The sequence below is a fragment of the Alosa pseudoharengus genome, unplaced genomic scaffold (genome assembly GCF_046254945.1).
Source record: "Alosa pseudoharengus isolate Yale_2024_CS ecotype anadromous, Long Island Sound unplaced genomic scaffold, YU_APseudo_1.1 YU_APseudo_1.1_scf_2, whole genome shotgun sequence".
Taxonomy (NCBI): domain Eukaryota; kingdom Metazoa; phylum Chordata; class Actinopteri; order Clupeiformes; family Clupeidae; genus Alosa; species Alosa pseudoharengus.
In genome coordinates, this window is record NW_027468663.1 from 14,957,705 (window position 1) to 14,982,012 (window position 24,308).

Here is a 24,308-nt window from a genome sequence, read left to right on the forward strand (position 1 = left end):
TATATTGAATGTTATTATATGAAAACATAATATGTATTATTTGGTTATAGATCACCTTACACACTATTAGACATTAAACAAATCTGACTGTATGGTGAGTACCTCAGGTTACAACACCTAACCTGTAGCCAACTCTGGATGTGTGTGGTGTGTGTGTGTGTGTGTGTGTGTGTGTGTGAGTGTGTGTGTGCGCGTGCGCGTGAGTGTGTGTGTGAAGAAATGTCTTTCCACTGCATTAGTTCTTCAGATAACATATTGCAATCGGGTACATCCCTAATAGAGGCCATATGGTGCAAGATAGAGCACCAGGAGCATATGGATCCCCACAGCACCAATCTGTCAGCACAAACACAAGCTTAAGAAACACACCCTGACTGCTTTAAGGGAGTGATCACTGTTTCTGAGTGGGTCTGTCTTGTGTGCTTGTTCTTCTCTTTTGTTATTCCGCTTTTCTCATCGCTCTGTCTCCTCTACTCATGTCAAGAAGCACCCCTCTCCTGCCCTGCCTGTGAGCATCTCTCTCCATCTGTCTCTATCTCTCTCTCTCTCTCTCTTCATCACTCTCTCTCACTTCATCACTCTCTCTCTCTTTGTCTTACTCTTCCAGTCAAGCAGATCAATCTAATCAGAGCACTCAGTGTGACTCCAGACCTCTCTTTAAACACACACGCATTCTTACACACACACACACACACACACACACACACACACACACACACACACACACACACACACACAGAGAGAGAGAGAGCACACGGAGCACATGGACACGCACATGAAGCACACAGGCACAAGCATAACACACAAAGTACACAGACACACACACACTTTCTCTCTCTCTCTCTTTCACACACACACACACACACACACACACACACAGAAAAATTCATACATACATACATACATACTGTATTCCGACAGAAGAAAATCATGCCGAAAAATGAATGTGCACACCATAACACGAACACACACACACACATACGCCATGTTACCCTTAAGTGGCTGCTCACTAGGCTCAGTGGATTGTAGATCTGCCAGTGACTCCCTGCTGAGTAATTGATTGTCGGTTCGGTGTGTGAGAGGGATACAGTGTGCATGAGACCAGTGGAGGAAAGACTGACTGGACAGGACAGGGGTAGACAAGAAAACTGACTGGACAGGGGTAGACAAGAAAACTGTGTAAATGTGAGTGAGTTAAGCAATTATACTGATTTTAGAACAGCTAAGGGGAATTGTTAGGCAAATGTAATAATAATTATATATATATATATATATTCCATATATTATTACAGTTTTTACCCATTGCTTGAACACTATATATGCTTAGACCAAAGTAACACAACTTGAAGCTTTTGTTACTATACCTTAAACACAGTGTAACCATACCTTCTGCAACACACTTGCTCCTGCACACTACACACTATTTCATGCATAAGACACTTTGTTCATAAATGAAATGTCATGGGTACCATTGGGACAACACATCTATTCAAAATGCAAAACACATTGGGTTATTGATAACACTTAGACACACACTTGAAAATACTTACTTACAAAACTGAACACCAATCAGCCAGCCACAATTAGGCCTCAGTTGAGCGATTTTGAGAACTTTGCGAGCATGGAGGCAGGGAGAGCAAGAGATAGAGGAAGAGGAAGACAAAGAGAGAGAGGAGTAGGGTGTGGTCGACGAGGCTATGCACGGAACAATATTTCAGATGATATTAGAGCAACTTTGGTGGATCCTCTGATAAATCATGGCCTGACAAATAGGGAAGCTGGGCAGAGTCCACCTAAGCATTTTTGTTTTACCGTATTTTTGCGTTACTGTGTTGCATTTACTCTGCTGTACTGTATAGTACTGTGATGTAGAGTATTAAGTTGATGTCATTTGTAACCTTTCTGTACTTTTGTAATTTTTTTACTTCTGTAATTTTTGGTTGTTGTGAAAACCTTTGTTGGAAAAACAACATAACAAAAACTGTTGCATTAAGCTTCACAGAATGCTAACTGATGAACTCAATAAAACAGTGAAAAATAAAAACTGCAGTGTTTTATATAAAGTACACTAGTGTGTTGCTGCTAATCTGAAAGTGTATTCATATGATGCAAGTGTGTATCATTTTGTCATCAGAGTGACATTTTCCCACAAGGATTGTTAGGATTTGATAGCAGAGTTTCAATTTGAAATAGATGTGAATGGTTTATTTCCCAGTGTTGTGTCTAGTGTGCTTGTGTGTAAAGTTGACACAATGAGCCGAAATTTGGAAAAAGAATTCAAGCAATTGGCAAAAACTGTAAATATATAGAATATATAAACATATTAAATATATTTCCTCAATTAGAATGGTTGCCAAGCAACGTCGAGACGCAGCTACTCTCTTGTATTTTTGTTCTGTATCATAAACAAGGAACGGAACTATCCGTTTTAGAATGAGTGTGTGTGTATGTAAGGGGGTGAGTGAATGTGTGTGTGTGTGTGTGTATGTGCATGGAAGGGGCATTGAATTACATCTTTTCTCGATCGCTTTATTGCTTGTGTCAACTCTGACATCAAGTTGTCAAAACAGTTAACACACAGGTCTAAACAGAATCATTCTGTCCAAAATGACACATTCTGCTAGCAAACTCTAAACATATTTAAACACGCAGCATAAGCAAATTTTGCCTTCAAACACCACAACTTGTAGTCAAATCATTGTTCACTTTCAATCAGTCATTACACACTGCACAACATAATGCACAATTCTTCTCAAAATGCCAGGAGTTTCAGCCTTCATTTTTGCTATGTCTGTTCCATTTCTTTCTAATTTGTCTGGTATCAGAAATTGTATTAATTCTTCTCAAGATGTAACTGTCATTGCATGTAAGACCTACCGTAGCGCCTAGACAAGACATTTTTCATTAAAATAGACTGACAGTAAACACCTTTTTTCTTCATCAAAACAGTCTAAATGTGCCTTAGATCCATACTGGCAAATAGCAACGCAGAACAGATATGGATAATGAATGATTGCTGATTGAAGAATTGTGCAAAGGAGATTCAGACTTATGCAAGGAATCTTTACCACCTGTAAATAGATGTTTTCCTTTTGTAGGGAAACCAATAGAGTTTGGGGTTTTTGAATGACATCTGTATTACGTAACTGTTTTGCAAAAGGGTGTGAGAAATGTGTAAACCCAATGAAAATGTGTGAACATATTTGCAAGAGATGACTGTGCAAAGAAGATGTTAATGAAGATGTTAATGAAGACCAAGTGGACCCCAGTTTCTTTAAGCAGGTCAAAGCAATCGAGAAAAACTGCAAGTTGTGCCTCTCCTGGTAGGGAGTGGTGTGTGTGTGTGTGTGTGTGTGTGTGTGTGTGTGTGGCCATGTGTAAGAGTGTGTGTGTGTGTGTGTGTGTGTGTGTGTGTGGCCATGTGTAAGTGTGTGTGTGTGTGTGTGTGTGTGTCTGTGTGTGTGTGTAGGGGAATAGAGTAGTGTAATGGGAGAAGGGGAGAGCAGCGCGATGTAACACAACGTTTTGAGAAAACTTTTGTCAAAAACAAAGGAATAGGTTAGATGGGAGCAAAAGAAACAGAATATAGAAAAATGTAGTCAGGACTCAGAGCTCTGTTTGTCTTGCCCATATCTATAAGCTCCTGAATCCACTGAATATTTTTCCTCCACCCCCATACCCCGCCACAATACTGGTCCTCCACTAAAGTGCTCCAGTGTTTTTATGGTGAGGGGAATAAACAATAAATAAATAAAATAAGTGGAATTAAATGAAATTGATTTATTCATGTCCTTTCTTAAGATTTACTCCAACAGGGAATGTTTCAACCTGTGTCATTACATACGAAATAGAGAATGGTGAAAACGAACTATATGTAGAAGTATTCTGTTATTAACTGTGCAGGTCAAGAGCATTTCAAGTTCATTTTAGTCTACACATTAACAGTTAGACAGACAATAAGACATTTAAACATACACCATGTGTCACTATCTTAATATTTTAGAAAGCCAAGCTTCCACATTTGAGTACGTCATAATGTCAAGGTATGCCTAAAATCTTACCTCATGCACAACACATGAAATCCCAAACAGGCAAAAGTGTATGTTCAAGTGTTGTGCATGAGGTAAGTTTTTTGGCCTACCTTGACATTATGACCTACTCAAACAAAGTCCCAAACAGGCAAAAGTGTATGCATGTATGTTATTACCTCTCATGATAGCTGACTTACAGTAACTGGGCTGGGTACGAGAAGAAGGCGTGTGCTTTGTGGTTGGGCAACATGCTCACTGGCTATGTTGGCTGGTCCTGCACTAGTGGCTTCATCATGTCTCTTATCATGTCTTTTATTGCATTCATTACAATGTCATTGACACGACAACTCAACTGTTGATGAGACATATGAGTCAATATTTCCATTCCTCTTGCATACTTGCAGCCCTTGCATGTACAGTAGTTGACCACAAAGGTGACTTCCTTCACTGACCGAAGCTACCAAAGCACTTCAAGGAAATGTCTCCTCCCTTCACATTCTGTATGTGAAAGACGAAGATAGTTCTCAAAGTACCTCTGATATAGTATGAACTCAACCTTTTAGAACTCCAGCAATGACTCAGAATGGGAAAGCTCTCAGGAATATCATGCAGGCTAAAGAAACAGAGGTTGAGGGAAGGAGTGTACACTCTCAACACAGGTAAAACGTCTAGTATTGAGGTTTTCTGAGGTGATCTCACAGACACCATAATTGTATTTTTGGAAATCTTTTGAGTATATCGAAAATTATGCATTTCGTAGTAACCTTAAGTTTGTGCCATAGATCCTACAGAATTGCAGCTGTGTGCTTTGGGGTGCTTTGTGTTCTTCAAGCAGCGCTAAATGTTTCCCTACGTCTGTTGTGTGAGTTCTCAACACTGATACAGCAGTCACAAATCTCCTACATTTCCTCAAATAATAGACAGAAAACAAAATAGACACAAAAACACATGTGACGCAATGACACTTAGGGCCCTATTTTAATGGTCTGAAACGGAAGTGTCTTCGCGCAAAACGCAAGTGACTTTGGGCTGTATTTTCGGTCACCAGCGCATGGCGTAAAGTTCGTTATTCACCGGCGCGAAGTTGAATTCGTTATTTTGCACCTTTATTTTTTAAGCATTGCGCCCAGGGGTGTGGTAATTAACAACCTAGGGAGGGACCTGGCGCATTGTCTAAAAATCGCTATCATACACCACCTAAACCTGGTCAGAAGTCAATGGCGAGTTGTTCATATGCTATTTTAAGAGCGCATGTCAACAGTCATATTGGCAGGTGCACGCACCATCCTTCTATCATTCATGAACGCACACCAGCGCACGTCCATGCAAAGCATTACAAATTGCACGATTACAATGGTAAACATAATTAGAATAAAGATATTACGAAATACTGTACATCTCATGATGAGTAGTTATTCACCATCATTTGCAAATTGGTAATGACGGTTAAAAGTGATTAGGGGAGAGGCGAGAGACAATGGAGCACAGCTGAAGACGCACTGTCACGATATAAGCAACTCCTCTGCAGGATAAATGTTGTTTTATTTAGTCATTTGAGCAACATTAGGGTAAGTGTTGCTTTTTCCAGCCTATGTTTTCTATGGTAACCCATTGTCAGTCAATAGTGAAAGTAACTGCATATAACTGTCTTGTCGTTGACTGACTCCTTGGTGAAGTTAGTTTCACTTTGCCAATGAGTTCAAATAATAGACGAGTGCAAATGCGTGAAGGCTATGCTAGGTTTTAGTAAAGCATGGTTTAAGAATGACTATTCCATACGGTCTCGCAAGCAGCCTCCTTCAAATGCGCCGTTGAATGCCAAAATACCGATGCATTTATTTGACATATCGCGCGTTGCGCCGTTAAAGGGAATGACAGATGTCATTCTCATTGGTTTAAAATGATGTTACGCCCCAAACACACCCATATGACTGATTAAAAGACCTAGGAACACCTTGTTACGCCATGCGCTCCACTTTTGAGAACGAAACCCCTCCCAATGTGAACTGGACATCCTACTAAATTTGAATAGACTTTTGACGAGTGACGATGCACTTTAGAATGTCATGATAGGGCCCCTAGAATGTCATGATAGGGCCCTTTGTGGGCGGATCTTGGGCGCTGATGCTATTTTACCGGTGGGATATTGACTGTTGCGCCCTACGCAAATCTAAAATGGGGTGGTCTGAAGTAGCTACATTAATCATGGGTGTGGTTTGGGCGTAACGTGCAATAAACCAATCAGAGCGTCATCTCACATTCCCTTTAACAACAGGCACGCTTGTTCCATAGCTGATTGCTATTATGGTGGCGTATTTGCCAGGCGCAGCCAGGAGCGTTCACAGCGCTATAATTACTGTTCAGTTGGGAACAGTTAGCTATTGACTTTTCCTCTTGACAAAATGTAATACAGAATTGTCACAAAGACATACTTTCCGATGTTTGGGGATCATTCTCACTGAATCACGAGGTTATGAATGCATGGTGATATATTTGCAATGTACAATGTAATCTAACATTACCTCTCTATAGACAATGCATATCTTCTGTCAGTTAATCTCTTCTCTCCCGTGCTGCCGCTGGGGCATTTGGGTTAAATGGCATCGGCATGCAGTTCAACATCACGTCTCCTTAAGTCCTCTAACATTTCCTAATTTATGTCATCAACACATCAGTGATTCGTGAAAATGTGTACGCTAGATTTATGCCTATTTTTTCACATGGACACCACACTGATTTCCCTCGAGTAGTAATATTTTTCTTTGAAATTATGTATGGTTTACAGAAATGGGAACTACATTGTATAGAGAGGAGCTAAGTGTGCGTTGCGCAGCACAGGCGGCCAAGCAAGGGCTTCGTTTAAGTTGACCTAACTTTCAACTCTGCACAGTATCCCATTAACTGCGTGACAGTAGACTATTTACAATATTTTCTGTAAAGCAGAGTTTGTAAACACGTTATCATCAACTTAATTCACGCACAACATTTATTTGAGCAGGAGAGAGAATAACAATGAATGGATGCAGCAACTACAGAAATTGTACAGAAATTGTAACCATACTTGCTGCTTTATTGTACTATCTGTTGCTGGTTAACAGCACATGAAAAGCTGATTTAAGCTAATTCACTAACTCAAGACTTCAAGGCCATCATGGATATACCACGTTTTTTGAAAATAACGAAAGGATGGAGGGAACATAGCAAAGCTTGGTGCTTAAAACCTTACACAACGGTAAATTGGAACAAAACTAAATGTAACTTTAGCCTTTATAGGGCTGTAGCCTATAAAGTTGTCCAGATTAATAGGTCGTAATTAGGCGTTGTTGTAAAGATATTGCATGTAGATGTTGTACTATATAGGCTACTAAATATTTAGGTCACCAATGCACGAACAAAACCGGGAAATGGACAAATATTATCAAGGCTTTGAATGTTTCCGTCTGTGCATGGAGGTGTCTGTAGATTGGTGTGCAACGCATTCATTCATGCAGGCCTGTGGTCATGCATGCGCCCTTAAAATAGCATCTGCATTTTCGCCACAGACTTTAGACCAGGGAGTTCCTGGTCTGTGGCGGAATTGTTTTCTGAAACTGCAAAATATCAACAGTGAACGTTTGCGCCGGAACACGCCCCGTCTTTTCGCTGAACCGCCCCCGTGGGCGCAATCGAATTCCCTAATTTACAGGCATGTACCTGTGGAGGGAAAATTCCAATATGCGCTGACTGCAAAATAGGAAAGACAAACGCGCGAGTATACAAAGTCAATTGCGCCCGCACGGAAGATAGAGCCCTTAATGTTTTCAGACCACAGCAAGTTAGACACGCACGATTTCCAGGCTGAGTACTCCACAGTAAGTACAGAAAAAGACGTCTTACAGACAAGTCAACCATTGTTATGGAAAAAACACATTGAACTACAACAGGAATGTGATAAGCTTCAAAGGAAACTCTATAATCTGGGTGAGCTATGTATGTAATATGTAATATTACAGAATATCAGAATACACAACAGTGTTCTCTCTCTCTTCTCTCTATTCATCTCTCCCTGTCTCTTCCTCTCTCTGTCTCATATCTGTGTGTGTGTGTGTGTGTGTGTGTGTGCGTGTGTGTGTGTGCCTGTGTGCGTGTGCGTGTGTGTGTGTACATGTGTGTGTGTGTGTGTGTATGTGTGTGTGTACCTGTGTGTGTGTGTGTGTGTGTACAGAGAAATTCCTTCAACAAGGATGGAGTTACTTCAATTCTAGTATTTACATCATCTCCTCTGAGAGAAAGAGCTGGAGCTCCAGCAGGAAGGACTGCAGAGAGAGAGGTGCAGACCTGGTCATCATAAACAGTAGAGAGGAACAGGTATAGTGTCCACTGCTCTCTGTGTGTGAGTTTGAGTGTGATCTTGTATTGGTTTATTTGTGCATGTGACCGTGTGTAGGTGGGTTTTGCAAGCATGGTGGGTTGAAAGACAGACAGAAAGACAAAAACAAGAAATAATTAAAACATAATGAGAACACAGATATATCCGTACAGCAATTGCTTGCTTGGTTAAGATAATTGTGTACTTTGTCCTTTGAACAGGAATATCTGAGAAGATTTGGTGTGGATATGTGGATGGGTTTAACAGATGCCGATAGTGAGGGGCAGTGGAGATGGGTAGACAATGAATCCTTGGTCACAGGGTAACACAAACATTTATTTATCTGGTATTTAAAGTTGCACAGAAGTATTTCACTTGCTTTATGAAATGTAATGTTGTTTCTATTTCAGGTACTGGATGAATGGTGAACCCAACAATGGTTTTGGACAGAAAAACGAGAACTGTGCTGCCTTTAATTCTGTAGTACTCAACAATGTGAACATTTGGTTTGATACAAATTGCCACTTCGCTTTCAACTGGGTTTGTGAGAGAAGGGTTCATCTTTAGCCACAGCATACAGATATCTAACAGCTAAAATATAAATGCCAGAAATAAATAAATAAAATACTGTTTACAGTTTTTTCTGAATGCTTAAACACAACCGTGATTCTTATAGCACAATTTCTAAAACTATTAATACTTATAGCAAAACCACTCACTGAGTTCGCAAAACTAAAAGCACAAACACTGCTTTGCACTCAGTTTGCAACACACACTTTGCACAACTGTAGGTACAATCCACTGCACAGCACTCTTTTTGCGGAACTGTAAACACAACTCACTGCTCAACCACTGCTTTACACTCAATTTCCAAATGATCAACACACTCCTAGCAAAACTATACACATGCATGGCTTTTATTTACACTATTTTGCCAACTCTCTGGCACACTTTCTCCTGTGAAAACTGTTTTAGATAATTAGTTCACTTTGCAATCAGCCTAAGCACTATAAATAAGCCACAGGTAATATACAATGAGTACAATAGAAGGAGCAGGAAGAGTGAGAAGAGTAAGAATTAGAGGAGGCCGAAGAATAGGACGTGGAGGTGAAGAAGTAGGAGGAAGAGGATGAGGAAGATGAGGATGAGGAGGCGGAAGAGGAAGGGTAAGAAGAGTAGGAAATAGCCCTTTTACAGGCAAAAAAAACAGTCTACATGTGGGGATATTGACCAGGCATCATGTCATCATGTAGACTGATTTTTTTTTGTCAGTGAAATTGCTATTTTGTGTTTTGACTTGGAAAAACACACTTGTGCTTGTTTTGTTTTGTCTAAATAAACACCAATACTTGATGTTTGGATCCCTGTATGTTTACAGAACTATGACAAAAGTATAACCTCAAACTGACATAGTCTACCTTGTGCACAGAGAAAGCAAAAGCCAGATGTGTTTTTTATTCATACCATCAGTGTGTAGTTGGCACATTGTGTGCTTATTATTGTGATGGCTTGTGTTTACTGTTTGATACAAAAACACCATTTTTACGAAGGTGTGAAGAGTTACAGTAAGCAAGGTGTGTTTGCTGATTTGGTGAAAGGTTTTCCTATTTGTGTGTAGAGTTTTGCAAAAATAGCCATAGTTACAAAAAATGTGCTTAAGCAATCAGAAAAAACTGTAATGGCAGCAAACATCATCAGCTTGTTGATGACAGCTCTTCTTTGTTAAACTTTGTATTTTGTACATAACTACAATGTTAATGTTATAGCCATGCATATAGTCTTTCAGTATTAACAAGACAGAGAGAGATATATACCCCATCACCATACTGGGGATGACAAAACCAAGAAAGATGTTTCTGCAGTCAGTAAAGACGAGAGGTTGTCTCTTTTACACATATGCCTGTAGAGGGTGCTCTTATGTCATGGTGTTTGTCAGTGTAAATGTTACACTGTAAAAGTGTAGTGACTGTAAAGCGCTCTAGTGGATTTAGGGTGAGGGGAATAAACAAGAATGTTGAATTAAGTGTGGAATTAAATAAAATTGATTCATTAGATGCCCTTTCTTAAGATTTTTCCCAGCAGAGCTTGTTTCAACCTGTGTCATCACATACGAAATAAGGCATGGTAAAAAAACTAACTATACCTTTGTAGATGTATATTTGCTGCTTTCAGAGAGATCCCTGTGTGATGGCCTGCTCTCTGCTCATAACATTGTACTTCTGAATAATTGTTTTTTTTCCCCCCATAACTTTGATTCTTTTTTTTTGTAATGGCTCTCCATACACCTCCTCATGAAGTCCCCTAGGGTTTGAAATCTGATGGTGGGTAAACAATCTGCTGTTCTAAAATGACTGTATTTTGATACTCTGTTATTAGCTGTGCAGGTCAAGAGCATTTCAAGTTTATTTCAGTCCACACAGTACAGTAAGTCAGGCAATAAGACGTTTAAACACACACAATATGTCACTATCTTAATATGTTAGAGAGCCAAGCCCAAGCTTACATGAGTAGGTCATAATGGCAAGGTAGGCCTAAAATCTTACCTCATGCACAACACATGAAGTCCAAAACAGGCAAAAGTGTATATGTATGTCATTAGCTGTATGTATGACATATGTAACTGGACTGGCCACAAGAAGAAGATGTCTGCTTTGTGGCTGGGCAACAAGTAAGCACACTGAAACTGATTTTTTGCAGCAGGGCATCATGCTTCCTGTCTATGTTGGTTGGTCTTGCAGTCGTGGTTTCATGTGTCATTGTGGTGTCTTTTATTTCAGTGTGTTCCCAAGGTTAGCCAGCTGCATAACAACAGCAGGAGTAACATATAGTCTGCCAAGACAAAAAACACTCATAATATAGCTTATGAATTTAAAAAAGAAGAAATGTGAAGCTTTGGGCTCTGTAGGAGACACAGTAAAGATCTGATTGTGACCAAATGTTCAGGAATTCTGTATGCCAAATATTAACAGTTAAACAGCTTTTAGTCTGGTTGCTGCTTTACATTACTGTATTCATGATTATTTCATTACGACATTACAACTCGGTTGTTTAGTTTCACATAGGAAAAACCCATGAAGACAGTTTGAGTCAATATTTCCATTCATCTTGCTTACTTGCAGCCCTTGCATTTAGTTGACCACAAAGGTGACTTTCTTCACTGAGCATAGCTACCAAAGCACTTCAAGGAAATGTCTCCTCCCTTCACATTCTGTATGTGAAAGTTGAAGATAGTTCTCAAAGTACCTCTGATATAGTATGGACTCAGAAAGACTTAAGTGGGAGTTATAAACTCTTTAATGCTGAGTGTACACTGATGCCCCCTTGTCGAGGGTGTGCCACACAATGCCACTTCACTTTCAACTGGGTTTATGAGAGGTACGGTATAATGGCAGCAAAGACTTTGACAAACTTTGTATTTTGTACATAACCACAATGTTAATGTTATAACCATGCGTGCAGTCTAGTATTGTAGTATTACAGTAACAAGCACCATGACGAAAGATCACATGCAGTAAAATCAGCTTCCTACACCATTGCATGCTGGTTCACTGAACTAAAAAATGTCATGTCCATCAATAGATAATTTGTTTTTGTAAATGCACTAAAGAGGAACGTTTAAACTACTGTTGCTATTGGCCAAGGTACATAGATGTTTCACATGGGATGTTGTGGTCAGTCTGTCAAATTACATGCATGCACACAAAAACCCACATGACTTCAAGTGAGCTAATTTTATACCTCAATCTTAGCCCTATACTATTGTGTCTGAAAGCAAAGGACTTCCTGTTGTGTTCATCTGTTGGTTCGGCATATGTGTTTAAACCAAAACATATTTTACAGGTTAAGCAAAAAACAAGGTTAAAACAAGGTTAAGGTTAAGAAAAACCCAGTGTAACAAATGTACTAAGACATGCCGAACAAGGCAAAACCTCATAGGGATACCAGTAGGAGAGGGGGTTTAAACATCGAGGAGACGCCCTCACGGAGAGACCTAAGACAACGCCCTGGAAAAGGTAAGAGCATGCACACATTTATAAAAAATCTTACTGCTACTAGCAGCACAAAAGCCAACGTATGCCAAGAAAATCTGAAACAATTAAATAAATGATTGTGCTAATAACCAGGATACATTATATAAAAATTTATTTAACTTTTAAAATGATTAACATTTATTTAATTGGACTGACTAGACTGGATATTCAAACTAACAGAATCACTTGACTGAATTGCATAACTGTATTGCACTGAAGCTTTGTAGGAAGTGTTTAGCATTTAGTGTTAGCATTATACTCTGCTCTCTATTCAAAAGTTGATCGGTGATTTCTTGATTCAAAGGTGATTTCTTTCTCCTGAACAGGATATGGTGTCTACAGGCTGGCTGGTGTATGTTTTGGAGTACTGTCTATTCTGCAAGCAGCACTTAATGTCTCACTACGCCTTTACTGTGAGTGCTTTTGTTTAGCCAATGGGGGCAATACTCATGCCATGTGGAAGACAGTGTTGTTCTTTCCCAACTAGACTCTAAAATCCTTTACAGTTTTTTTTCCGATTGCTTTGACCTGCTTAAGGAAATGACAAGTTATAGTTCAATGAAATTTGTCTTGTCTTGGTGCTTACTGTAAGTCTTATGTCAATGACAGTTATTTCTTGGGAGGAATTAATACAATTATTTTTTATTCAGTACATTTTGTCTTTTCACAGTTTTTTCTGATACTAGAAAAATGAGAAAGATATGGAACAGACATAGCAAAATGCTCATTTTGAGAACTAGATTTTGCATTTTGTTGTCCAGTGTGTAATGATTGATTGAAATCACAGTGTTATGACGACAGGATGTGTTATTTGAAGGCAAGATTTGCTTTTGCTGTATGTTTTAAGTGTTTTGAGAGAGCAACAGCCTTTTGCAAGCAAAATGTGTCATTTTGGCCAGAATGCTTTTGTTCAGACACGGGTGTTAACTGTTTTGAGAACGTGATATCAAGGTTGACACAAGCATCAAAATGATCGCGAAAAACTGTAATGCTCAATTTAGACGGCCAAGAGACACCATGTTGTATTAAGCATTGATCTCTTACAGTTCACACCGGTGTTGGGACCAACGCCAGCTGGAATGAAGACAGTGAGCCGCTTAAGGCTGCAACAGAGCAGCTGCAAGCCAGCTACAACTACGTAACCACAGAGAGAGACCAGCTACTGGCCAATTTCACAAACCTGATGACAGAGAGAGACAATCTTCAGAGAAGACTCTCTAAACTTGGTGAGTCACTAGTCAGGAAATATGGTTATACCTCTATGATATCCTTATGGCCTTTATGACCGTTGTGTTGGGAGTAAAGCTATTCATTAATTCATTACATTTATTATTGCAGTTTTCAGAGAAACAGCCATTTTGTTAGCTGTTCATTCCAATTCTTTGATATTCTATATTAAAGACTGAGGCCATTTTATATTGTCAAAGGCATTGAACATTGTGTGTTTTTTACATGCCCTTTTCTACTCTGCACTTTTACTAAACAGAAGCTGCCAGTGCACATGGCTGGAAATATTTAGGCTCCAGCTTCTACTTCATCTCCTCTGAGCGCAGAACCTGGAAGGAGAGTAGGCATAACTGCAAAGAGAGGGGCGCAGATCTAGTGGTCATAAACAGCAGAGAGGAACAGGCAAGCGTGTGTGTGTGTGTCTGAGTGTGTGCGTGTGTCTGTGTTCTGGAATCCCCTAATTCATTAGATGCATTTTTCTCCCCCCCAAAGAATTTTGTAGTTGACTTTGGGAGAAAAATGGAAAACATTTTATGGATGGGAGCAACAGACCATGACAGAGAAGGAGTTTGGCAATGGGTGGATGGAACTCCAGTCCTTACTGGGTGAGAGCTTCAGGATATGAAAATGTGCCTCAACCACTTTTTATGAACTTTTATATTTTTTTATTTACTTTACTTGATTTACTTTTTTTTAATTAAAATATATACATCATCAAAGAATATTAATTTAAATGTGAGTTGAAACATCCATACTTAAGTTGGCCCCATTACTATTTGCAAGCTGCGAGCAACAGTTTCAAGGTAGCTGTTCCGATGGTTGCCTGCAGTTTTACTGTATATGATCAATTTACTGTTCTTGATGATTTTGTTTTCAAGGTACTGGATAAATAACCAACCAGATAATGGCTTAATGGGAGAGGACGAGGACTGTGTCGCTCTCCAGCCTGCCAGATATAACTCATTAAAAACCTGGGATGATGCCCCGTGTGACCTTAAACTTCACTGGATCTGTGAAAAAGTTGCCCATCTTTAGTTGTTTTCCCAAATCCAATAGCAACATAGACACACAGATTAATACCTATAATGAAAAGCTACTGACCATATGTCATAGCACAGTGGCGGTTGCTGATCTTTGGAAAAGGGGAGGCTCTGATAAAAATGGTCAATTAATAAATTAATATTATTAAGGTGCTATATTGTTTTTTGAGGGCAAAAATGATCCCAAAACCCAGAATAGACCAAACAGTAGGCTATAGAGTTGGCATGGCAGACATGGCAGCTTGGGGGAGTTTAGACTAGCCTTCTAGAGTTATTTCTCTGTGTACGTTCATCTGCCTTGCTGTTTTATTTTTAATCTCCCCTGGTGGGCTTTTAAAATTCAAGTAAACATTAGCATAATGTAGCCTACACCGTTATATAGCGCGCTACCTAATTTAGCCAAAATACACAACTGAAACAAAAGCAAGTTACAAGCTATGTAACTCCACATTACAGTTTTACTTACAGTATGCTATTTACAAAGACAAATAGAAACTGTATTGCTCACAAATTATGATAATTTGAGCTGCAACATGCCTTGCGTCACCTGCCAACACTATCGCATCCCTTGAACTTGAACCACTTCCTGTCAGATCGCAACATATGCTGTCAATCAAAAAGAGTCCAGCCTCTATGACTCTTCCTCCAATCATCATACAGAAGCTCGGCGTCCGGGCCATAGATATTAGAAAGCTAGATAATGCATTGACTGTCGAGTTCTATTAGGTGGCATCGTAAATGCGGCCACCATATTTGTGGGGGCAGCACTTTTATTGTCTATGGGCAACATTTGCAGGCAATCACAGACACCTGTCTGATTTCCAGTCAGAGTCACATGCTCCTCCATTGGCCTCCAGTGATTGCTGCCGCCACCAAGATGGCGTCCCCAGAGAATGTGTAATAAGGGGAGAACCGCCAATCTTTTGGGAAACTTCCGGTTTCTGAACTGGTTGCAGTTCCCATTCTGGTTCCACGTGAGGACGCTCACGAATAAGTGCAGAATAAATGGAGGTCTATGAAGCTGTACCCCTCATAATCCACTTTTCTTGCGATATAATTATTTGTGTAGAAATTTGTTTGTTGCAGTCGAAAGAGGGGGCAGAGAAAATACAAACAACTGAGTATTATATTTTTTGAGTCACTTATTTGTTCTAGAAATGCCTTTCAAATGTGTCAATGATGTCATTCATTAGCAGAAAGTTAGTGTGTTGTGGGCAACAACGACCCAACCTGTAAGAAATCGAAAGGACGTGACTACTCGTTCATTCAACTTTTGACTTATAATCCATATTGAGCTTGCAGAAACCACAATCAAATCTTTCATTTCTCAACGACAACCAGGTGATAGAGACAAATTTAGCCGTTTAGCTCCATAGACCCCCATTGTTTTTGCACTTATTCGTGATCGCCCCTAGCGTAACTGCAACAGATTGCAGGTTAAATGGAGTTAATAGGGAGTGATCCGGCTCTTCGTAAACGGCCTCTGGCGTCGCTATTTACGTACGTTCTGGAGCTCAATGCGGTATCTAGCTTTCTAATATCTATGGTCCAGGCCATCCCACTGTCCAATTCCCTCCCAGAGACGCCGGGCTTCCCTGGAAATTACGATTTTGTGGCGCTTGTCCAATAAACGTCTAGCATTTCTGCACTGAGATCAGCCCACTCTGTAGTGCCATTGAAAGTCCAGTGAAGCCGAGCGTCTATGGGTTTTTTGCATGTTTTTTTGATGGATCGTGTTGTCACAGCAATGTATTACGGGTGTGAAATCACGATAAATGACCGGCAAAACTGTATTGCTGAACAAACTAGCCATGAAGATGAACATGTTTTCAGCATGTTCTAGTTGGAATAGTAGTCTAGAATCTAATGTAATAGCGTTATTTGATGCGATTTTCCGTGATATTTTACAGGAGGCTGAGCTTCCCCTGTAATCTTAGAGCAATCACAGTGTATGTGAAATTTTTGTTGTTTCTACTGCTGCAGCTTCCATCATTGGAATTTGATTTCTCTTTTTACAGACTGTTTTGTAGTTTATGTATACTAGTACTTAGATAGCAGACGGGCATTGAAACTATGTAGAATCAACATTGCATTGTCAACGTTAAATCATTGAATCAATGTCGGATTTCGATGTTGATTTAACATCAGTTTGCACCCTGAGTTAATATTGAAACAATGTTGATTTATTAACTATAGACCAGCGGAATTTCAATTGTATTTCAATTAAAATAAATATTGAAACAATGTTGAAATTACAACCAAACTAAAGATCAATGCGATTTCAATGGTATTTCAATTCATATTAAACTGCAGAAATAAATATGGAAAAAATGTTGAAATTACAACCAAACTAAAGATCAATGCGATTTCAATAGGGTTGCCACCTGTGTCTGACAAAAATCCTGGACATTTTGACCATCCAATCGACCTTTTTGTTTGTAAGCAACGGCGCCTTTCGCACATCTAACCCAAGATAAAAACAGTCATTCTAAGCGACTATTGTATAGCTAAAATTAGTAAGAATGACAATTTCTAGTTATTTGTTTAGTTAATTGCTTTATTTAATAGCAGACCTTTATTATTTTGTTATATTTTCAACAGTTTTTAGTTGTGGACAACTGGGGGCAGTATTGAGAAAAAAGGGGGAATACATAATTAGGTTCTGCTTTTTTGCTTATGTGAAATAAACTTTCCTTTCTCTGTCTCTCCTTGTCCCACACACTCTCCGTCTCCACCTTACCATTTCTAATGAACCTCCACGGTGCGTGCACCCACCACCACCACCCACGTTATGCTACGTCATTTTTGTAGAGCCAATAAGGCTGTGCATACGTTTATGGACGTAGGCACGCTTCAATTAAACTGAAATACACATTTTGCGCATCATGTACAAAAATCCGGGACATTCAGTGTCCAGGATTCTTATTTTCCTGGACAGACCATGAAAATCCAGGACAATCAGGAAAATCCTGGACAGGTGGCAACCCTAGATTTCAATGGTATTTCAATTCATATTAAACCGCATTATTCCACTGCTTGGTTGAATTTCCCATTGTCCTACGTAATTTAGAACGACCATTAACCGTATGTTATCTGCACACCTATGAAGTAGATCCATTTTTTTGGCCGTATCACACTTGTATATTAATTTGCCGAACTCGTTGTGAAGTTTAAATGAACGGTCACGTTGCATCCGAGCTGTAAAATGCAGACGTTCAGAACATTGCAAAATTGTAGCATATGACGGAGGTGGCTTTCAGCTAGATGGATGACAGCAGGCTATAGTGGGGCAGATAACTGAATTTTTTCATAAGAATCGTTCACAACTGGTAACAAGCGCCAAAATTGGCACAATTGCTGTATGGGTATTGCTCTTTCAATAAAGAATGTTAGCCATCGCAAACCCCCCCCATGCCAGCCTCGGCGGCCATTTTGTTTCCGCCATTACGAAATTATGTGTTTTTCATCATATCTACTAAGCAAAACAGTTAAGCACATAAATGATGAGATCTACCCCTATGTTTTGATGGTCAATGATGCCAAGGATACCATACAAAACATCAATGAATGCCTCTGGACTGCAATGGCGGCCATTTTGTTATCTGCTATTACAGAATTATATATTTTAGGCCTACATCATATCTTTTTCGCCAAACATCGAAAATCAATAATGGTGATGTCTACCAGAGGAGGCTCCTTCATTGAGGAAAGGGAGGAACACCCTCCCTAAAATTTCAGAGAAAAATAAAAAATATATAAAGTGAATTACTAATCTGATAAATTACTGTTAATATTACTATTTTTAACACTTTGAACGAACAAAATCGTTCCCCTAGGTCAAAATGCCAACAGCACCCCCTATCGCAATTGAAAATTACTGTATGGAGGAGCTTCCTCCTCAAGCCCCTCATTGAAGTCCATTATAAACGGCTCTGACCCCAGCGGCTCGTGAATCACGTCGTTTTCAATGGCCAAGGGAGGAAGCTCCTCCGTACAGTAATTTTCAATTGCGATAGGGGGTGCTGTTTTTAGCGGCAACGGTGCAAGAACGTTATCTGCAGTCATACAGCTAAGAATCTTGTGTTGAACGGAAAGCTTGTTTTTTGCTCGTGAAATAAACAGTACAATGGAATCAGAGGACAATATCCATCTTTTATACATTCAAATACAGTGCGAAGGTTAGGATCAAAGCAGGAAGACATGTTCCAAAAATTCCTATTCCAAAAAAAGATGGTAAGGCTAGTGTAGGCTGCTGAATGCTACATAGTATGACAAATGGCTAACTGGTAACGTTAGCACAGAAAACAATCAGCTATAGCCTACAGCTGCTGGCCTGTCACAAACGTGGACAGTTAATTTGGTGATAGGCTAAAACATTTTTGTATAGTTATGCGTTGCTATAATCATCCAATTTATGCCTTAACTAAACAATTGTTAAATAATGTTCTTGTTGTTAATATGTTATTGTTACTAACTGTATCTTTGGATGGTAACATTGTTAATGAATGTTTCAGACCATGATGCATTCCTGTAATGACGTCTTCAGTAACATTTGCCTTTTGAGTATAAATTCTCACTTAGCTTACAACTCTTTAAATTATAGCGATTTGGCTTTAAAAACAATAGCATGTTACAAATAACCACATTTAAGGTCTATTTTTTAATGGTAAATAGTTACATGGTTTTATAAAACAAGTGTCTATTTTTAGTGTTAAAGACTTTTCTGCAAATGTATTACATTGAGCAAAACCTCCAGACTTTTCAGAATTTTGCACATCTGGAAAACAGTATTTCATAACTAGACCTACATATCTTCCCTGACTTCCCAGACCTAAATTTACATTTATTTACATTTACATTTATTAATTTAGCACTATTATCCAAAGTGACTTATTGCACAACATTGCCAGTTAAAATGCTACATAGTACTGCTGCTATAAATGTGTCGGGGTAGGTGGCCTACATCTATTTACATATTGCCACTAACACCAATCAAGCGGACATTCCTTCCTCCGTTATTTTTTTAACCACCGGCTGCCACTGATGTCTACCCCCATGTTTTGATGGTCAAGGATTACAATGATACTATTTCTAATACCATAAAACTTCCAGATCAATAGGTAAGTCTAATAGTGGGACGTCATGATTCAGAATGGAAATCATAGGCTACTATTCATAATTATCATAATTATTCATTATTGATTGATTAGAATCATTTATTCTTCTTAAGGAATTTTAAATTCATTTTAATTTGAAAAAAGAAAGAAAAAAGTATTTGGATGTTGCCTTGTATTCTTGTATTTCCGTTCACATTGGAATGCCAAGAACTAATGTAGCCTAGCAACTGTTTCTAAGTGAGGTAGGCATTTCTCCTCCGGAGGTGATTGTAGCTGATGCTGTCTTTTCATACTGAATGTAGAAGATGTTGAACACACTGACGTGCTGTAAACGTATTACTTTTATTCACTAAACCTGGAGCAACATAGTTAAACGTGTCTCTGCCCATCGAATCGTTACAATCATACACTGAGCATGCGCATCTTACAAAACATGGCGTCCATTGATTGGCCAACAGAATCTCATAAGTAATGCTTTTAACTGAAATCACATGACAGTTTCGATCAGAACGTCACATTCTCTTTTTTTTTTTGGAAGGGCAGCGATCCGCCTACACTCTTTTAAATGGTCTTACAAGTCCAAAATAGCTCTAGGCTAGATTTCACGTCCTGTGAATGCAGCTTGCTCTTCCAATGGAGGGAGATGTGGTATAGCATAATGACTGAGCTAGGCTTAAGGCAACAGTAGAATGCAATAGGCGCAGTGCTCATAATGCAATACAAGGAACAATCATAGTCAGAATTTTGTTAAAAACCGACAAAAGGTCAAAGTCTGGTAAATTGTGATAGAAATACTGTAACTTTAAGGCCTAGGCCTACTCATTAAAATCAATAGAGAGCCTACTATATTGTAAATCAAAGCTTAAAGGAACCGTATGTAAGATTGTGGCCAAAACGGGTACTACAATCACTTTCAAATTACTGTAGAGCAGTGTATCCCCTTCCCCTCCCCTCTGACTGGCAGAGTTGGCAACCGGATGACGAAACACTACTGACTTTGTGATTAGTAGATAGGTGGAGGGTGGCGCATTAGGCCAAAACACAACATGACAACATCAACATCAGTTGAGGGCTGCAACTTCACTTTTTAAATGACAATATCCTGGCCAGACTACTGTTGTCAGTGATATAAGTATTTGAAATGAACATGATTTCTTAATGTCTAGTGACATATCAGGGCAATTTTATGATTAATTGAAATACATTTTTTACATACGGTTCCTTTAATAAAGACATGTCAAGATGGTGCCCTGCTGGCCATTTCGGTGCCCTAAGTGAGTGGCTTTGAGTGAGTGACATTTAAATGATAACTCAAACACCTAAAGTAAAATAAAAGGCCTATTATTTACAGACAATTACTGTGGATTTTTAAACATTAATTTCTGAAGAAATGCTGTTTTACTTATTAATGGTGCACTGTCACTTTAAGAGCATTGATCTTTACGTTGTCATAATTATGGAGTCAAAATAGGGTCTTTAATATTGAGAGCTTGTGAAAAGATGTTCACATGTGTAATAAAGTTTTGCAGCTGTGCAAAAGGAGTTCTGCATGTGAAAAGAAATTTCGTACCTGTAGAAATATTTTGTACATGTGTGAAAAAATGATGTACCTGTAGAAATATTACGTACTTGTGTGAAAGAAATGTGTATCTGTAGAAATGTTTTGTACATATGTGGGGGGAAAATGCGGATCTGTAAAAATATTTTGTACATGTGTGGAAAAAATATGTACCTGCACAAATACTTTGTACGTGTGTGAATCTCCTACGCAACACTGAAAGTACGAGTGTGAAACTGAGATACAAGCTTACGGACTTTTGACCCTAATTTTACTGCCTTTCTGAAGAGCCAATCAACACATTGCTTACTGCCAACCAATCAGCGTTCCCCACCGACCACCCAGATTTTGCCGCTAACCCACAGATCTAGATTAGTTATTAAAACTGGTGGTAACAGCAAGGGCAGAGAGGTCGTAACATTACTGTAAATGAACACCCATAAGTATTTCTGGACTAAAATATTGCAAAGCGATTTGGTTACTTTATTTGTCATGCTTTTATCAGTTGTAACATAGTCAAAACGTTAAGAATATCATACCAGAACATGAAATAATAACTGTATGATAGCTGCCATAGCTATCCTAGCTGACGTTTATCGTAGCTCATGCTAGGGCTAATGTAACTCGTCAGTTTGTACGTTGCCCAGCGAATAAGTAGGCTTAATTCTTACATGTCTTAAGTTAAAGAATTGAAAGAAATAGGAAATAAAGAAAACGCTTGAACGGGTTTATCCATTTACATTCAGATCTTGCCATAGACTTTGCCTAAGCGCTTGCTTGCTTGGTAGTCTACCGTCCTGTTCAGTCTATGGTTGCTATAGCAACCGCTGCTGTGCTTCATAAACTGACGAGATAACCGTGTGGTTAAAATACTCCCCAAACACAAAGAAAACAAAACTATGTAAGAAAATGGGATGTTGTATTCCAAACAACAAACCAACAGTCCTGGAAGGGCATTACTATAATCTCACTCACTATAATCTCCTAGCTGTGGATGTCCCATTACAACCCATTCATCTGATTCGTCTTTTTGCCGTCCACTAGGCTATTATTATAGGCTTGCAAAGGGTGATAAAATAAACGTGTTCTCATATCAAATAATAGCAGATAAACATAAATGTGTGTACAGTATTACTGTTTTTAACCATGAATGACACCACTTAATCACCCTTTCGGAAATGGAATGAATAATTCAACTATTTCGTCAACATTACTGCTAGCTAGAAGCTAACGTTACAGTCTAAAAAGCGGATGGGATAGCTAACGTTAACATTACGGCTCCGCTTCAACCCTTTTTGCGATCACAGTATAAATTGAGCTACCACGTCACTCTTAATTAAGTTATAATTTTGCAACCCCGATCAAAGAGTATTCCAGAGAATTTCTAATAAGACATTATAGACGGGCTCTGAGTATACTCTTCGATATGAAGCCAATCTGTTTAGCACCAAAATCTAGGTGGTCGGTGGGGAACGCTGATTGGTTGGCAGTAAGCAATGTGTTGATTGGCTCTTCAGAAAGGCAGTAAAATTAGGGTCAAAAGTCCGTAAGCTTGTATCTCAGTTTCACCAGAGAATGTCTAATAAGGGGAGAACTGCCACTCTCGGAAAACTTCCGTTTTCTGAACTGGTTGCAGTTCCTTCTGTGGTTCCACATGAGGGCGCTCGTCCACGAGTGCAGAATGCATGGAGGTCTATGGAGCTGTAACCCTCAAAATCCTTTTCTCGGGATATAATTTTTTTTCAAGTAATTTGAATATTGTATTCGAAAGGGGAGGCAAAGAAAATACACTTGGTTGAGTATTATATTTTTTAAAGTCACTTAATTGTTCTAAAAAGCCTTTCAAATGTGTCAATGACGTCACTCATTAGCACAATGCTAGCGTGTTATGGGCAACAACGACCCAAACTGTAAGAAATCAAAAGGACATAAGTAATCGTTCATTCAACTTTTGACCTATAACCCATGTTGAAGTTATACAAACTACAATCAAATCTGAGATTTGTCAACGACAATCAGGTGAAAGAGACAAATTTAGCCGTCTAGCTCCATTGACTCCCATTCATTCTGCACTCATGGCGATCGCCCCCAGTGGAAATATGGTGGAACTGCAACCAAAATTCGGTACAATGGGACTTAATACGGAGTGGCAAGGCTCTCCGTAGACGGGCTCTGGTTTCACACTCGTACTTTAAGTGTTGCGCAGGAAAGCATCGCGTAGGAGATTCACACACGTACAAAGTATTTGTGCAGGTACATATTTTTTCCACACATGTACAAAATATTTTTACAGATCCGCATTTCCCCCCCACATATGTACAAAACATTTCTACAGATACACATTTCTTTCACACAAGTACGTAATTTCTACAGGTACATCATTTTTTCACACATGTACAAAATATTTCTACAGGTACGAAATTTCTTTTCACATGCAGAACTCCTTTTGCACAGCTGCAAAACTTTATTACACATGTGAACATCTTTTCACAAGCTCTCAATATTAAAGACCCTATTTTGACTCCATACATAATGCCCTTTTGCCAGCTCTTGTTTACAAGCCTTATTTGTTTGAGTTACATTGATAGCACAATATTAACAACTAGATGTACCGCGTAGCGGTACAAAATATGACCGCCGCTCAGTCCTGCACATCCATTCCGCGAAAATAAATCATATTAATGAATTTGTCTCCATCTTCTACTCCATCCCCCTACTCCCCAACTTTTGTGTGTATGCTTGTTTGGAATGTGTGTTTGCACACATTCCGCACACAAAGTAGCCTACTGGCGCTGCAAAGGTGAATAGATTTGTTTCTGGGCCAAAAAATCTGTAACAATGTTATAAAACCTTTACAATCTCTAAACAATCAAGTAGGGCAGTTCATCACAGTCCATCCATTGCAACTGGACTGATGAAAGGTACACCTGTAGGCTACATTGTATTTGGGAAAAGC

The 24,308-nt window shown here is 39.1% G+C and overlaps 2 protein-coding genes across 2 annotated transcripts; both read left to right on the forward strand.

Annotated features, from left to right (window-relative positions):
• The first annotated feature begins 7,722 nt into the window (after positions 1-7,722).
• Positions 7,723-9,279, forward strand: LOC143135072 (CD209 antigen-like protein 2). Its single transcript, XM_076295799.1, has 4 exons — positions 7,723-7,991; positions 8,236-8,378; positions 8,601-8,701; positions 8,790-9,279. The coding sequence occupies exons 1-4, from the start codon at positions 7,826-7,828 to the stop codon at positions 8,944-8,946; spliced, it is 567 nt and encodes a 188-aa protein (XP_076151914.1). The 5' UTR covers positions 7,723-7,825; the 3' UTR covers positions 8,947-9,279.
• A 2,875-nt stretch (positions 9,280-12,154) lies between these two features.
• On the forward strand, positions 12,155-18,359 carry LOC143133914 (uncharacterized). Its single transcript, XM_076293881.1, has 6 exons — positions 12,155-12,392; positions 12,737-12,823; positions 13,457-13,636; positions 13,897-14,039; positions 14,130-14,242; positions 14,516-18,359. Exons 1-6 carry the CDS (start codon positions 12,290-12,292, stop codon positions 14,670-14,672), a joined length of 783 nt encoding a protein of 260 aa, XP_076149996.1. The 5' UTR covers positions 12,155-12,289; the 3' UTR covers positions 14,673-18,359.
• Positions 18,360-24,308: the final 5,949 nt, after the last annotated feature.